Here is a 17,955-nt window from a genome sequence, read left to right as displayed (position 1 = left end):
TTTTTAAACAAACACCGATTTCATCTCATAATTTCAAATTACACCCTTTGTATATATATATATCGCATATCTAAATACCTACTTATTGTCTGATTTGTTTGATTTACTAAAGTTTTTAAGAAAAAATTGAAAATATAATGTATAAAAAAACTTAAGAACATAGAAAGATGTTGGTTGAGTCGTGTCTTCAAAAAATGGGGAAGTGGACTCGGTTCAATTAGCATTTACTACGTATGCTATATTTCTCATCGCAATTCAGGAAGTTTTGTGTTTGACAAATTGCCAACGACTAAGTCCAATTCATTTTACTTCATTCTTATCATTAAAAATAAAAATATTTTTTTTATTCATTTTACTTTAGTAAATGAAAGTTTTATTATTTAATTTATATTAAAAAATACATAAATAATAATAATAAAAGATAATTCTAATTAAAATTTAAAAAATATATCAACACAAATCAAATACTAATATAAAATTTAGTGACTGAAAGTATTTGTTTTTCATTCTCTTTCCTTTACTTTAGTAGGAGTAATATTAATAGTACATATTTTAATTCTAGTATACACATGAACTAGCAGTTGCAAATTAAATCACTTTGGTTGAGTAAAATTTTACCGTTTCGATCAAAAAAATAAATATTAATACGTATGGATTATTTGTATTCACACTGATATAATCCATTAAGTTACTAGATAATTGATTTCCAAAGTAAGTATGTTTTGACGAATGAAATTACCTTTCATTCACGGAATCATATTAATTTATTATAAGTAAATCTACAATTCATGAAAAAAATAAACATCAGTTAACAAAATAGTTAAATGAGAATAATATAATATACAAATACATTTGATGTATTTAGTTTTATTATTCGACTATGGGATGTATTTATTGAATTAATACAAATAACAGATAAGTTGGAATTAAATAAATGATAATTACAATGATCTTTCAAGTAACTTTTTTTTACTCTTCACGATTTTCTCATTTTTCTACAATTGTTATATGATATTTGCGACTTGCTGAACTGATTGTTCGGTTTCTAGGAAGTTCAGTTGGGCTTAATCAATATTCCTGCTTTGGAGCTTTTAAAATTAAGACATTATGACTTTAATTCCAATCATAAGAGGTTGTTCGATACGTGCAGAGGCAGCTTAACTCTGAAGCTAATAAGCATTTGCTTTACGCCTCTAAAATTTTAAAGCTCCAAAAAATTCCAATAGTGAAGTTTATATTTTAGTTTCACTTAAAATGATATTGATGACTGTGAAAAAAATCAAAAAATTCATATTAAAAAAAAAACAGAAAAGCTATTTACTTTTTGTTTAAAAAATTTAGAACTTCAAATTAAACAACTTAAATCATCATACTAATAAATACTTTTTTTACAACAACATCCGAGGACTGTATTAAAGACAAATGACTTATTAATGAGTTGATCTTATTTTACAAATAATAATATTACTATATAAAGTTTAAGGTTTTGTATCTTTTGTATACTACACAAAAGACAAATAGTGTGTAATAATAAAAAAGAAAATTTTAGATTGTTATTATTTTTATATGTATTCCCACATAATGGGTCTAGGAGGTCATGTGGGTCTGGGGAGGCTGTTTTCGATAGTCCAACGACTTAGGACCGATAATAATATATCAAAAATGCGTATAGACTAGTACAAATAGCAGTACAAGAAGTAGGTTATAATACATTTGAAAAAATGTGTAACTTACCGAATAACGTCATGATGATCTTCAAATATATGGTACTTCTTGTCATCCAACAAATAACTTGCAACGTTGAATCTCGATCTTAACCAATCTGATCGGTCCTCCCAGCACTTCAACAAAGGTATCGGTGAAATACGCGAATCGACCGCAAAATCAATTAGTCACAACAACAACGCATTCCTCAAGACAATGTATGTGGTTTTATAAATTTCTATCAAATAACATCCGTCATATTCATTGTCACCAAAAAGTGAACAAAATTGACATTTTGCAGACATCGTTGCGTTGCTGCTTGAAAAATTACGAGAAATCAATTAACATTAGGTTATGAAGAAAATTAGATTTTTGATACACTGAATTATAAAACGAGATGGAGAAAAAGGAGAAATTACGAGAAATCAATTAACGATTTTTTTTTGATACACTAAATTGCACTTACCGAGATAGAGAAAAATAGTGAAAAAAGACGAGCATATATTTAAAATCCTGTTATTAAATATAACAATATGAGATATTTATAAAATGTTCAATTTTTTTTTTAGATAAAATAATTAATTTCATTATTTACTTGAATAATCCTAAAATTTAGGAACATTACTTATATAAAATAACTATATATATTTAATTTCAAACATTTATTATAATGATAGAAGAGCATAAACTAAAAAGTCGCCGTAAATCCCATGTTTGCCTCCGCGTCTCATTTAAGATATTCTCATCCGAGTGTCGTAACGTAAACTTATTTTATCACTCTTTCATTTTGTCGGCTAATACTTTGATTCCATGCAATAGACCTCCCCGTTCTCCTTGCTAATGCTATATCCACCCACATCAACTTCTTGAAATTCGTGCACCTATTGAAAGAAAGAGCAACCATTGGTAATTGACTAATTGAGTATTTTTTATGTTTGAATATCCAAATAGAGAATGATAAATTTTGATGAAAAAGCATACTTTAACCAACTTGAAATTGTTTGAATATCATAAGTTACAATTAATTATATTTAGTACGATTATTAAAATGTTTTTCTAGAGGATTAAATATTAAGTATTTATTCATAACATTTTTCCCTATTACGTGTGCAATAATAGTATATATACAGATATAAATACAAGTGAGTTTTAATTCATTCACCTCCCATCACTAGATATATTGACAAGTTAGAATTTATTAATATCCAAACTGTCATATATGATTTTCTTCCCCTTTTTAGTATTTTCTCAACTTCAATATGTGTAATCAATGATTATTCAAACATATTATTTCACCGTAAAATTTGACAGCCTATAAGCGTTACTTTTACCCATTTGATTTTTTTCTCTTTAGTAAAAAGTTGTGGTTTCAATTATCATTATATATTAATATGACATAGATTAACATAATTAATTTTATTTAAATTAATATTTTTAAAATTTGTGTATGTTACGACTAAATGAGTGTCGTTTTCGGATGCCCTATTTCTTATCTCTTATTTTATATGACGCCTATTTATCTTATTTCGTATTATTCCGATTTCTATTTTATTTTAGTATGTCTTATTCCTTTTTGTGTTATGCCATTCATCATGCTGCATGTTTCACTACACTCTTGTTTACTATTCTATATCTTGAGCCGGAAGTTTATCCAAAGCAACCTCTCTACTTCTTTGAAGGTAGCGGTATGGACTACGTACATTTTACCCTCCTCAGACCTCACTTTGTGGGGATACATCGGATTGTTGTTGTTGTAATACTTTTAAAATTTATATTGATAAAAATAAAGCCTCTTTACTTCTTTAGAGCCAGTGGTATGGACTCCACATATTCTAACCTCTCCAAACCCCACTATTTGAGAATATACTGTGTTTATTATTGTTGTGTATTGATAAAAGTAAATATTCAAATATATCTACGCTGGTCGCGGAATAACTATACATATTATACTTTTATAATACGTATATAAAAATCTTTGTTATTTGCTTTTCTCAATAATAAGAGGACATTGTAGTCAAAAAAATTCCTTTTAAAGTATACATTTTACTCCACAAACATGTGTTTACTTTTCACATTGCTTCATATGTTTACCCATTGATTAGAATTCTACTACAATTGAGATTGATACAAATTTAAAAACTTTCAAAATTTACTAAGAGTATACATCCATTTTTATTTTCATTCGAACTTGTAGAAATCATTTTCAGATCTTTTACTTTTTTATAAATTTTTTTTTAAAAAAGTTTGTAACAAAACCAATTACCCCTCCCCATCATTTCAATTTCAAAACAGGATATTTGTTCTTAGTTCTTTTTGTAACCAAAGTTAGTGGGATGGAAGTAACATATTTCTAAAAGTAGTTGGTCATTTGCAAAAATTAGAAAAAATTGGATTGGCTTACACCGCAGTTAACAATGAAGAGAGAGTTAGGAGAGAAATAGCAGTAGTAGAAAGAGAGAAGAGAGAAGAGAGAGAGACAGAAAGAGAAAGGAAAGGAAAAGGAACCGTCTGAGAGTCAAACCCAAATACACCAAACATCAAATACCAAAAAAATCTCGCCGGTGTTATCTCCCTCACGTTTTCCGGCGATGTGTTTCCGATATTCATGCTTCATCTGATCGTCAAATTACGTCAGCGCTCGGCGGCGGAGAGTGGCGGTGGCGGTGGCGGCGGCGGAGTAAGCGGTGGACGACTGAACGGAGTTGTTGATTGTTTTTTGTACCGGTGTTTACTTGCTGTGTTACCGCTGAGATTCTAGAAACTTGGTATATTTATTATGAAGAAAAGCCAGAACAACAGCAGCGGTAATAGCAGCAAAAGTAAGGTGAAGAATGGGACTAATACGAATGGATTTCTACCTAATTCACTAAAGTTTATCTCATCTTGCATCAAAACGGTGTCGTCTAATGTTCGCTCCGCTGGTGCCTCCGTTGCTGGTGCTTCCTCCGATGATCACCGCAAAGACCAGGTCTGTTTTTTGTTCTTGTTATATTTTTATGATTTGGAGTGTTGATCGTGTCATTCTTATAGTTTACAGTTGTTAGTTGATTTTAGCATGGCGCAAATTGGATTTGTTTTTGGTAGTTAAGATTTGCTTGGTGTATTGAGTAAAATGGGATTTTCTAGGTGGTTGAACTTGTTTTTTTTTATTGAGCTAGTTAGGATTAGGATTCAAATTCCTAATCAATAGATTTCGATAAACAAAGTAATTATAGCATTGTTTGAAATGGAGCTGGCTTAAGAACTACATTTGTGATTTATAATTGAGTTAATTTACTCTCAGAGCTCAACTGGATAATCTGAACGATATTATGTAGCTAGAAATATATATTTTTACGAAAGGAGAAAGATGGATGCTTCACTTCAACTCTACCCCCAAGGTGATGTATTACTGTAGGATGGAAGCTTGAATCGTCTGTGGTACTGCATATATTGGCGTTCTACTCTTCTGATTTTGTTTGCTCGAAGAGTGAGTACATTACTGGGGGATGTGAGATTTAGTGGTTGTGAGTGAATGTAAAATGTGCAACATGATTAGATGTTCATTTTTGTACTTCACATTCTTCATTTGGACTTGACATAAGCTATGCTAAGTTGGCACCGAGATAATTCAACCCAATGAGTTTATACATTTCAGTTGTTCCTGGGATTAAATCGTGATTGCTATTTTAATTTTCGTTTTGGAAGTAGACAGGACAGTGCCCTATACTTTTGAGTTTTGACTAATTAGAAGATCTAGTCTATACCTTGTGTTTCAATTTAAGTTTCTTCCTTACATCCTCACATGCTCAATGTTTATGGGGCATGCAAATCCTGGAGTTTTTTAAACGATCAGTAGTTCTGGTGTGCTTTGAGAATCATCCTCACACTTTTTAGATCCTACTAAATCCCTTTTAGAAATGAAAATGCCATGTCTGTAGGCGTGATTCTGAGTTGTAAACTTATAATTCGTTGCCTGGAAATGTTATCATCATCTAACAAAATGTTATTCAGATTCTTGATGTAATGGATGCCAATGTGATTACTACTTTCTCATTAGGGTAAACGATATGTGACCATCACAAGTTCCCCCTCATAAGATTTCCTAAGGACCTTGTGCGGTCAAGCTATTGCAGTCTGTAACTGTGGAATGCAAGTACAATTTTGGGCTCAAGTTTCACACTACAAATGGTATTTATAAGCCATCAAAAGAAAACCTTTGCATATTTATTGAGTGCTAAATATTTACTCAATTAAAAGGTGGCAAATGGCATTTCACTTTTTTAAAAAAGAATGATTAAAAAGTAATGATTTTAAAAAAAGGATAGGAAGGTAACATATTTTATTACGTTAGGAATCTCTTCACTGTTGGTTTTTTGTTGGAGGGGAGTGTGGTGAAGTTTTATAGGATGAGCGACAAAGGTTTAGTTCTCCTGTAGTAACTTTTCGTGTAAATATCCATGTAATCACTATGTTAGTGCTCTAATTTTGTTGATTATGGAACTTTGTAGCAGATGGCTCATTAATCCATATGCATTTAGGTTCTATATAAACATTTGTGTCTGGCTTTGGGCTTTGTTAGTTGAAGCTGTTCAGTCTTTTCCTTCTGAGTATTTAAATCTGGCATTTTTTGTGGGATCAAACAAGATTTCCTTCTTTTAACCATCATGAAGCTCTTCGGCTTAGCTTCCGTGTCGTCTTTGCTAGGAAGACCGCCATAGGAATCCCACATACAGGAGAGAAATTTGTTCCCTGAAAGAGGAACTGTTACCATTTCTATTTATCTTCAGTTCTCATCAGCCAAGGAATTTGGCGCTGTATATGATAGCTTGATAAGTATCAGTGTGTACCATTTTTCTTTGCTTATTTTCTTGCTTGAGAAATATCTATCGAATTAATTTTTTCTTCGTCTCTCCTCTGGGTGACCTTTCCTCCACCCTCTTAAATATCTGCTCAACAGAAAAAAAAAGTGAAAAAGATTTGATGAAGCTTACGCAGCAGGAATTTGGATAATGTTTGTTGTATGTTTGTTGGCAAAGTGCTTTGGTTCAGGACAACTTTTAGATACTCAAATGAAGTAAGATACTCTAACAGTGTTCTGATATGGAATATTTTAATCTTTTCTGCTTCACAGCATCACAACTTTTATACTTTATCTATACAAGCTGTACATGATCTGACTAGATGTAACTAGCTGTGTTATTTGTTCCTTTTGGCCAAACAGGTTTTATGGGCTTGCTTTGACAGGCTAGAGCTTGGCTTGTCTTCATTCAAACAAGTGCTCCTAATTGGTTACTCAGATGGATTTCAAGTCCTTGATGTTGAAGATGCGTCAAATGTTTGTGAACTAGTTTCGAGGCGTGATGATCCAGTAACTTTTCTTCAGATGCAGCCCATCCCTGCTAAATCTGATGGCCGTGAAGGATATAAGAAATCACACCCACTGCTCTTGGTTGTGGCATGTGATGACACCAAAGATTCTGCTCCATCTCAGACTGGGAGGGATGGCTTCGTTGAGCCTCAGGGAGGAAGCATCATACACTCACCTACGGCTGTGCGTTTTTACTCCTTAAGGTCTCACAACTATGTTCATGTTTTGCGATTCCGCTCTACTATTTATATGGTTAGGTGCAGTCCAAAGGTAGTGGCTGTTGGTCTTGCAGCACAGGTAAACATCTTGTAATTTTTATGCTGATGGATTATGCCTTTGTCCATAAATCTGAGAAGTTATGCTGAAAATATTATGCTCCCTTTGTGTGTTTGATGTGTTATCAGATCTACTGTTTTGATGCGCTTACCTTAGAGAACAAGTTTAGTGTGCTTACATACCCCGTGCCTCAGTTGGGTGGCCAAGGTGTGACTGGTGTTAACATTGGCTATGGTCCAATGACTGTAGGACCGAGATGGTTAGCATATGCTTCAAATAATCCGCTGTTGTCAAATACCGGGCGCTTGAGTCCCCAAAGTCTTAGTCCTTCTCCAGGTGTTAGCCCTTCTACATCACCTGGTAATGGAAATCTGGTAGCTAGGTATGCTATGGAGTCAAGCAAACATTTAGCTGCTGGGTTGATCAATCTTGGAGACATGGGCTACAAAACTTTGTCAAAATACTGTCACGAACTTCTTCCCGACGGAGGTAATTCACCTTTGTCAACGAGTCCTAGCTGGAAAGTTGGGAGGCTTCCGGCACATTCAACTGAAACAGATGCTGCGGGCATGGTATTCTATTTAGAGCTTGTTTGTATTATCAAGATGCTTATGAAGATTAAACTTTTATTTTTTTAGTTTGTTTCATACTTTATGATTTCATTTTTTGCTCGGGCATCAGATGTTTCAAGTTCAGTATGATGCCAGAGACATAAATATTCAGTGGTTTATTGCTTAATTTCTTGAACCTGAGGGATCCTCTCTGTATAGTCAATGAATTGAAAGAAGAATATTAAGTGCACAATTATTCATACTTCGTCCTCTCCTAACCCCTTTTCTCTGGTTCAATCTAAAAGTTGTACAAGATATATGTGGTTAGTTCACTTCACGAGTTCGATTCCTAACTGATGAATAAAGGCCGTAAGTGGAGAAGGGTAGAAGGGCAAGTCCATCATATAAGAGTTCCATAGCTGTAAGCAGTAGACTTCTCGCTTATAAAAATAACATTTATTCTTTGTCCTTCCCAAGTTGAACCTTGATTTTAGCTTTTCGACTATTCAAAATTAAGCTCTATTATCCTAAGAAGCGTTTACTACCTGTTGTCGGATACGAGCCAGACCAAAGGCCGTAAGTGGAGAAGGGTACAAGGGCAAGTCCATCATATACGAGTTCCATAGCTGTAAGCAGTAGACTTCTCGTTTATAAAAATACATTTCTTCTTTGTCCTTCCCAAGTTGAACCTTGATTTTAGCTTTTCGACTATTCAAAATTAAGCTCTATTATCCTAAGAAGCGTTTACTACCTGTTGTCGGATAAGAGCCAGACCCTCTCTCTCTAAATGAGAGTAGTTTGTTCTCCAGATGTTCGCCTACTAAGCACCAAGAAACTGTTTTTAGTACCTAAATTTGATTTTTTAGTAAGGTGAATATTGTTAGCAGTTGGGGAAAACCCTGTATACAAGGCGTATGCCCAAAATAAAAGAAGAGAATCTTCAACTAAGTATTGTTCTCTTAGTTGAAATCTTTTACTTGATCCAAAAAAAGTATTGTTCTTGTTAGAATATGAGTAAGAATAGGAATATCATATAGAATCCTATTAGGAAAAGGATTGTAACGTAGTATCCTATTAGGAAAAGTATTGTAACGTAGTATCCTATTAGGAAAAGGATTTGAATGTAGTGTCTATAAATAGGGCCTCAATGTTATAATGTAGTTACAACAATTCAATAATATTCTTCTCATACTTCTCACATGGTATCAAAGCTTCCATGGTGTTGGTAAAGAATCAAAGAGTTTCTGCTGCCGGCGGGCGGCTATAATCCATATATGCTGCCGGCGGACGGCTATGTTTCCAAAAGTTGGGTCACTGACTCACTGTGTATCTTTCTAGTGACTATTTTCTCATATCTTTGTGTAGCACCATGCATCTGTCCGGTGACTACTTTTTCATATCTATTTTTCTTAGCACCGTACTTCTTTTCGGTGACTATTTTCTCATATCTGATTTGCGTAGCACCGTGCATCTTTCCGGACTACTGTCTCATATCTGAGTTGCATAGCACCATGCATCTTTCTAGTGACTCTCAGATTTAATTTACATAGTTTCGTACGTTTTTCCGGTGACTCCTCAGATCTTTTTCAGTAGGGTCGTGTCATCATTCCGACCCTGCCCATATAATTTCTCTTTTCCATTAGGATCGTGCCGATATTCGGACCCTACTCATATAATTTCTATTTCTCAATAGGGTCGTGCCATCAGTCCGACCCTACACATTTCTCTTTTTCAGTAGGGTTGTGTCATCATTCCGACCCTACCCATATACTTTTTTTTTTCTCTCAGATTGTAGTCACTTTTCAGCCATCAAATCTAATAATCCGGCGTGTGAGCATGTTTCGGCTAAGTTTCCGGTGACTTTCATGTTCAAGATCTACTCGTCTCTTGATTTCGAGATGACCCGTATATTTTATACCATTTTTCGACAATTTTCCAGCGACACATCGACTTTACGACAATATTTACTACTTTTCGGATCATTTTTTCAGTTTGTTCTGTTTTAATTGAGGTCTCCCAGACGTCCAAATCAGTCCTTATCAGTTTTCTTGCAGATATCTTCACCAAGTCCCTCACCGATTCTCATATTAGTTACATCCATAACAAACTTGGTGCATATGTCTTCTACGCACCAGCTTGAGGGGGAGTGTTAGAATATGAGTAGGAATAGGAATAACATATAAAATCCTATTAGGAAAAGGATTGTAACGTAGTATCCTATTAGGAAAAGGATTGGAATGTAGTGTCTATAAACAGGGCTTCAATGTAATAATGTAGTTATAACAATTCAATAATATTCTTCTCATACTTCTCACAGCTCTCAATAAAAATATACCCAATCTTCCGTATAAATGGGGACCTCATAGACATTCCAAAATGGAACTAAAAACAAAAAACTATATGATTACTAAATCTTGTTCAATTCATTCAAATGCTCTCCTATTTTTCTCTCTCTACGTTAACTCTTCAATTGATGATTGTTCAATGTGCTATTGACTAAGAGAGTAACTGCATCAGCTTTGTTTACAGTATGGTGGTGATGAGAGCTGAATTTTCCTGGAAACTTTACTGCTGCAGGTTGTTATTAAAGATTTTGTTTCTCGGGAAGTTATATCACATTTCAGGGCGCATACCAGTCCTATATCTGCTCTGTGTTTTGACCCTAGTGGCACTCTTCTTGTTACTGCATCTACTCGTGGGAATAATATAAACATATTTCGTATTGTACCTTCTTGCTCAAATGGTGCTGGAAACCAAAACAGCGACTGGAAAGCTTCACATGTCCACCTCTACAAGCTTCATCGGGGTGTGACTCCAGCTGTGCGTATCTGTTTGTTGCGTTCTTTGTTCTCTTGTTCATCATTGAGGTTTTAGTCACATAATTATTCTGATTAAACTTTTTTTCTTAAAACCCTGAATTTGATAGGTGATACAAGACATTTGTTTTAGTCACTACAGTCAGTGGGTAGCTATTATTTCATCCAGGGGAACTTGCCATCTTTTTGTCCTATCCCCTTTTGGTGGTGAGACTGGTCTTCATCTGCAAAATTCTTATGTTGATGGACCCATCCTTCTACCTATTCTGACTGGACCATGGTGGTCTACATCATCTTTCCTGGTTAATCAGCAGTCTTTTGCGCCACCACCAGCACCTATCACGCTCTCTGTGGTCAACAGGATAAAGAATGGGAATTCGGGTTGGCTAAATACAGTGAGCAATGCCGCATCTTCTGCTGCAGGAAAGGTTTCTGTGCCTTCTGGTGTTCTTGCTGCTGTTTTTCACAGTTCCGTACGTCGGGAACAGCCTGCTCCGCGAAACTTCAATGCTTTGGAGCATCTTTTGGCTTATACTCCATCTGGTCACTTAATTCAATATGAGTTGATGCCTTCTTTTGGTGGAGAGCAGGGTGATTCTTATCTGAGAACTGGGTCTGCTTCAGTAGTTCAAATGCAAGAGGATGACACCGGTGTGAAAGTTGACCCCATTCAATGGTGGGATGTTTGTCGAAGAGCTGATTGGCCTGAAAGAGAGGAATGTATTCATGGCATTACGCTAGGTGGCCGTGAAACTACTGACATACTCATGGGAGATTCTATTTCTGAAGATGATACAGGAGAGAAAGATTCGGCTAAACTATGTGATCGGTCTCGTTGGTACCTTTCCAATGCTGAGGTCCAGTTGAAGTCTGGGAGGATACCTATATGGCAAAAGTCCAAGGTTGTTATCATCTCTTGCTGAGATTATATCTGTTTCCTCTATACTTCTGAATATGTATTGATGTCATTTATATCTGTTCTAGATATACTTCTGTACCATGAGTCTTTCTGGATATGAGGAGCAGGATATTAGAAGTTTTGCTGCTGGGGAGATTGAGTTTGAGAAGATTCCCATCAATGAGGTCGAAATAAGGCGTAAAGATCTGCTGCCTGTGTTTGACCATTTCCACAGGATTCTGTCAAAGTGGTCAGATGATAGGTAATGCAATAGCTATTTTTGGGCCTTTGTTCATTTTTGTATCCCTTGCACTTTTATATTTGTCAAGGTTTTTTCTGATCCTGACCAAATGAGATAGGTGTCTGAAAATTGGGTTTTACCTCGCATTCTGCTTTATGGAGAGTTGAGGCCTACCGTTTTAGGATTGACTAAATACTGTTTTCAGTTTTCTATGGCATTGTATGAGCTCTTTGCAACTGTAATTTATCCTCTTTGAGATAGTTCCTAACATTGTAAATCAGGTATAGAACAGTTTGTGTTGTGTTACGATGGTGCTGGGTTTGCTTCTACGCATCTTGGCTATTCTCCTACCAGCTGGGGTGTCGGGTAACTCCCCTCCAAATCTTAGACATATGGGTAGAAATCATCTAGTGCTCTTGTCCTTGTTGGGATTTGAACCCTAGTCTCCAAGGTTTGGCCCCACTAAGCCACATTGGTTCTTTTGATAATTTTATTACTTTAATGGTATATTAATCAGTAGTTAAGGAAATTCTTGGCACAATTTTACTGTACAGATAAAACGGAAAAAGTTTTATTCATCTTACAAGGTTACTACAAGGCTTTTAGAAAGTCTTGTAATGATTCAGTATGTATTTTCCTTTCACAACAAAAACACAAAGACTATACAGTTCATCTTAATTTTCTGTATAAAGTTAGTTACTGTTAAGGCTTTTAGAAACTCTTGTAATGAGTCAGTATCCTCTATGTATTTTCCTTTTAGAACAAAACACAGACTATATACTGTTCATCTTAATTTTCTGGATAGAGTTAGCGTTCTCTTCAAAACATCTTGCATTTCTCTCTTTCCAAACAGTCGAAGATATACAAGCTGGAATAACTAGTTTAAATGTTGATCTTTTTCCTAGCCATTCTGCTGCCTTCAAGTCTTGGTTCTTTGGCTAGTAGACTTTCATGATATGGAAAATTATGTTTTAGTATATGATGAACTAAGACCCAACAAAACCGAAGCAAAAAAAGTGATTTACTGGATAAGTTCAGCAGTTAGGTGGCATAATGTATTTGTTCTACCCTCACATAGTAGAATTATTACGTGGAATTGTAACTTAAAGAGTTCTGTCTAGAAATGTGTTTGAGATCAATCTTTTTATTGTCCTTTACCCTTCTGACTTATTGGTGGTCACGTGGTCCTTGTACTTAACTGTGCTTATGAATGTGTCCTCATCATATCTATTTCTGATTGGTTTTGCTTATAACTTGATTGCTGGATGATCCGTGAGAATTTATAGTGTGGCCATGAATTAGTGGACCCTAGAAGTTATTACAGGGGGAATAAGCGGGTGACTCTTTTGAAGCATATGTGCTTTTGAAGAATTTTGTTTTTGCTCTTGTTTCTTTCTTGTAGAGTTTCCCTGTTGCCCGTTAGTTGCACTATTTTCTTCACTATTTCCTTCCTCCTTATACCTGGATTTGCTGCACTTGAGCCTAGGGTCTTTTGGAAACAGCCTCTCTAACTCCACGAGGTAGTGGTAAGGTCTGCGTTCAATCTACCCTCCCCAAACCTCACTTGTGGGATTTCACTAGGTTTGTTGTTGTGTTGTTGTTGTTGTTGTTGTTGTTGTGCTTTTGAAGAATCCTAGTGTATCAGCAGGCATGCGATGATGTGAGCTTAAATTCTGTTCATCCTCTGATTCGTCACTAAAATGATTTATGGCGTGTTTGGATTTGCTTTTTTAAAAATGATTTTTGCTTTTAAGCACCGTTTTTTTAGTTTTGGTGGTGTTTGGAAAAACTAAAAAATGCTTTTAAGCACTCACATTTAGGCAAAGAAAGTGTAAAAGTAAGCCAAAAGACAAAAGTAGGGTATCTCCTACTTACGGCTTTTAGCTTTTAGCTTATAAGCTACTTTTTAAAAGCCAATCCAAACACCTTCTTAAGTTAATCTAGGGAAATCGCCGATTGTACAGAGATAAGTCGCCATGTATCTTGCATTGTACAACTTTCTGTTGTTTTTAGTCCTCAGTTCACACCAAACTTAGGACTTCTGGTTTCCTTTGGTTTCTTTCTTGATTAGTTAAATTATGGAAGCTTTGTGGGGTAGTTTAATACTTTCTCACGCTTGTGTAATGCTACCACATATTTTAAGGAAATGGAAGTTACAACCACTCTTTCTGTGTTCTTGAAAAACCGTTACAACAACAGCAACAACAAAAAACATCTCCAATGTATTCCCTCAAGGTGGGGTTTGTGGACGTTTTAAGTGTACGCAGTCCATACCATTACGTCAGATGTAGAGAGTTTGTTTCCGATAGACCTCAGGCTCAGGACAAATAAAAGTATAACAAGCAAAAATTTATAAAAACAAACAACAAAATGGTGTAACACTCCACTAGATAATAAAAGAAACAAGACACCAACATAGTAATACTATGACTGTTTTGTCCGAAAATCACAAACATTACCAAAACACCACCAACAAAAAACTACTAGACACATGCATAACAATATGACTACAGGTACATCTACAAACAAAGCGCTCCTCCTTACTAGTAAGGACACACTCATACCCACTAACCTTCTATCCTAATATGCGTCCTCCTCGCCTTCATCCTCCGTACGGTGTAACTGTTGCATGTCATGCCTAATCACTTCCCTTCAATATTTATTCGGCCTGCCTCTACCCCGTTTGAAACTATCCATAGCCAGCCTCTCACAGCCGTGTACTGGGCATCAGTGCACCTCTTCATCGCATGCCCAAACCATTTTAACCTCACTTCCTACATTTTTTCTTCCAGCGAAGCAACTCCCACCTTCTCTCAAATAATCTCATTTCTAACCCTAACCCTCCTAGTATGTCCACACATCCATCTCAACTTCCTCATCTCTGCCACCTTCATCTTTTGGATGTGGAAGTTCTTAACTGACCAGCACTCATCTCCATTCAACCTAGTCGGTCGGACTGCCACTCTGTAGAACTTACTTTTAAGCTTGGGAGACACCTTTTTATCACACAAGACTCCTGTAATGAACCTTCATTTCAACCACCCTGCACCAATACGGTGCATGACTTCCTCGTCAATCTCTCTATTCCCTTGAAGCACAGACCCAAGATACTCGAGACTATCTCTCTTCCGAATGGCCCAAGAATCCAGCTTCTCTACCATGTCAGCCTTATGCGTCAAATCACTATACTTACACTCCAAGTACTCCGTCTTGGTCCTGCTCAACCTAAACCCTTTAAACCCTAGGGTCTGTTTCCAAAGCTCCAACTTATCATTTACTTCTCCTTGGGTCTAGTCAATAAGCACTACATCATCAACAAATAACATACACCAAGACACCTCCCCTTGAATATGTTGTGTCAATACATTCATCACCAAGACGAATAAAAACGGACTAAGAGTCGGTCCCTGATGCAATCTTGTCAAAACAGGAAAGTGCTCCGAATCTCCTCCTTTTGTCCTCACACGAGTATTCGATCCGTCGTACATGTCCTGAATAGACCTTAACCTCTTTTTTCCATTCTTATCTCAAAAACACTCTCCAGAAATTTAAACAAAATTGAAGTCTAAATGACAGTGTTATCAATGTAGATTGATGAGATCGGTAATATGGGTCTCTACTTCAGTGTTCCTGAACAATAGTTTGTGATTTTTGTAAAACCTGAGACTACATGGTTGTGATTGGTTTCGCTTTGCCTTTAAACAATGTCTGTGCAAGGCACAATTGTATTAAGGAATGTGATCTGACATCTACGGAATCTGTTTCCTAGACACATTACTAATCGATAAGCATAGTAGATATATTAATTGTGGTGGAAATCATTATCGCTGATTGTGTTGTTCATTGAGAATAAGAAGTTTGAATTACTGAAAAATTACTCTTGAACTACACTTGAAATATTACATCTTCCGTATATGAATCAGAAATTGTGATTGAGGAACTTGATTGACTTGGTTTTACTTCATGTATTTCGCTTAATCTTCAGGTTTTCAATTCATTTAATCATATAATTGTGCTTTATTTTTATGGTTAATTTCTTTTCCCTGTCTCTCTCTCTCTTGGTGACCTGTATTTTTCTTAATCTGCTCGTTCTTGGTGTCTTTTTGCGCATCCCTGCATTTGACAACTCTGTTTCACTCGTTTGTCCTGGCTGTTTGAATCTGTCCCTTTTGTTCAATCTGATCATGTCATGTTTTTTTAATGTTAAGTAAGTTTTGGACGCATTTAGATTCTGATAAACAAATGCTACAGGATTTGCTTAGGATCTGTTGACTTATAGTCTCTAGATCATTATTGCTGCTTCTATTATTTTTAAGGACCTAAAGATCAGTATTCTATCAAGTATTGCTCTAACTAGTTGTACTGCATCTTAATGCGGTTAATACTAGTGTTGTGCAGTCAGAATAATATTGGTTTTTTCTTCCATTCCTCAGCTCTTCCATTGGTAAAGAGAAGTTGGGAGACACCAGTAGTGGTATTTCCAGGGCAGACTCGCTCTCTGCGAAAAGCTTTCCGTCTGGTTAGACTGTTTGCCTTTTTAAGTCTTAATAGTTGTTTTGTGGTTGAATCTTTCTCTGCTTTATCTAATATATATGCTTTCAGGATCTTCACAAGTTCCTGGTTTACATGAAGCTGGCATGGGGCCAATTTCATATCCATCTATTGAACTTTCTATGGAAGAAAGTGATGAGTTGAGAGACTCTAGTTATACGGTAGCCCCACAAGTGAGTGAGAAAGTGCAGGCTGCTCTAGAATCATCCCCAAATATCTTGTGCTCCATTGAGGAAAGCTATGTTGTAAATAGTCCATCTCCTCCCAAAAGTGGATCCCTCTCCACTGGAGGAACAAGTGCAAGAGAGGTTCAGTCTTCAAACAGTGTCATTACCAGTGAAGGTTCAAACTCTAGTTCCAATCGTTCCGACATGAGTATGAACATAATTGACGAACAGACTGTTCATGAAGATATATGCGACCCTGTAGATTTTGGGCAATTTTTTCAAGAAGGCTACTGTAAGGCTTCAACTAACAATGAATTAAATGAGGTAACTGAGTTGGTTGCTGATATGGATAGGAGTAGTGGTCCTTGCAACAAAGAGAAACCTGATGATGATGGGGAAAGTGATGATATGCTGGGAGGTGTGTTTGACTTCTCCGAAGAAGGTGAGTGATTAAATAGGTTTTGTCTTCTAGAGTTGCTTATTTCTGCATTCCTGCATCCTTTTTTTTTAATACCTTAACATTTCCTTTCATGAACCTGTGGATTTGTTTCTTGGAATGCCTTTTAAAACAATTGGTTAATAGATTTAATCTGTTACCATAGAACAGATGGAACTTAAAAACAAAATGACTGACTACAGTTAGAACAGATAGACCTTAGGTATTCCCCTACCAGGGGCCTTCTTTATTTCCTCGACAGTGTTCCTTAGGTAATCCCCTACCAGGGGCCTTCTTTATTTCCTCGACAGTGTTGAACATCATCTGATCTTTATTTGCACGGATCATAATTTCTTATTTTGTATGTAATACAGTTACCTTTGGTTCTTGCAGGTTGATGCCCGACTCTGATTCCCCCTTCATACCAGCCTATCTTATTTCAATAACATTTAGTAATGCTGGTAGTAGGAATTGGCCAATTCAGTGGAACATAGCATATATACCATTGAATAGAGCTGAACATTTCAGAAGAAATCTACTGACTGATATGTGAAATATGACTTTGTCCTTTCGTTTTGCCGGAGTGAAGATGCCTGGTTTCTCCTGTCCGATTCGCCTGTATATGTTGTATAGTAAAATTCATGATGCAAATGATTGGTGTGGACATGTCTTTGTCTATGCTGTGTAAAACTATGTTCTTTTTTTTTTTTTTTATAAAAAAAAAGAAGAAAAGAAAATAAAAAAATCAAAAAGAGAAAATCACCATTTATTGTACAGCTGTTTTTGGTTTCTTTGACCGTGTTTGATTGGAACGCTAGACTTTGTCGTTTGATGTTTATTTGTATCAGGGTTATTTGGGCAAAGTTGACGATGTATAAACATGTTGCTGAATGATAGGGAATTAGTCGCTTGTTGTTGAATGGGTTCTGAAGTTGCTTATTCTCGTCCGAAAAAGTATGTTGACA

General features: G+C 35.8%; 1 protein-coding gene across 1 annotated transcript; it reads left to right on the top strand.

Annotated features, from left to right (window-relative positions):
* The first annotated feature begins 3,912 nt into the window (after positions 1 to 3,912).
* On the top strand, positions 3,913 to 17,910 carry LOC107839521 (autophagy-related protein 18h). The gene is made up of 9 exons (XM_016683042.2): positions 3,913 to 4,672; positions 6,908 to 7,351; positions 7,459 to 7,902; positions 10,459 to 10,701; positions 10,808 to 11,599; positions 11,682 to 11,857; positions 16,270 to 16,355; positions 16,439 to 16,996; positions 17,384 to 17,910. The coding sequence occupies exons 1-9, from the start codon at positions 4,481 to 4,483 to the stop codon at positions 17,386 to 17,388; spliced, it is 2,940 nt and encodes a 979-aa protein (XP_016538528.1). The 5' UTR covers positions 3,913 to 4,480; the 3' UTR covers positions 17,389 to 17,910.
* Positions 17,911 to 17,955: the final 45 nt, after the last annotated feature.

The sequence above is a fragment of the Capsicum annuum genome, chromosome 8 (assembly GCF_002878395.1).
Source record: "Capsicum annuum cultivar UCD-10X-F1 chromosome 8, UCD10Xv1.1, whole genome shotgun sequence".
NCBI lineage: Eukaryota > Viridiplantae > Streptophyta > Magnoliopsida > Solanales > Solanaceae > Capsicum > Capsicum annuum.
The sequence above is the reverse complement of the archived record's forward strand: the minus strand, read 5'-3'. Positions and strand labels throughout refer to the sequence as shown.

Bases quoted from the DNA above. Each gene is read 5' to 3' on its own strand.
- LOC107839521 (XM_016683042.2), top strand. From the start codon at position 4,481: ATGAAGAAAAGCCAGAACAACAGCAGCGGTAATAGCAGCAAAAGTAAG. The intron at 7,352-7,458 runs GTAAACATCTTG...ATGTGTTATCAG, and splicing joins CTGTTGGTCTTGCAGCACAG to ATCTACTGTTTTGATGCGCT. The intron at 16,356-16,438 runs GTTAGACTGTTT...ATATGCTTTCAG, and splicing joins TGCGAAAAGCTTTCCGTCTG to GATCTTCACAAGTTCCTGGT.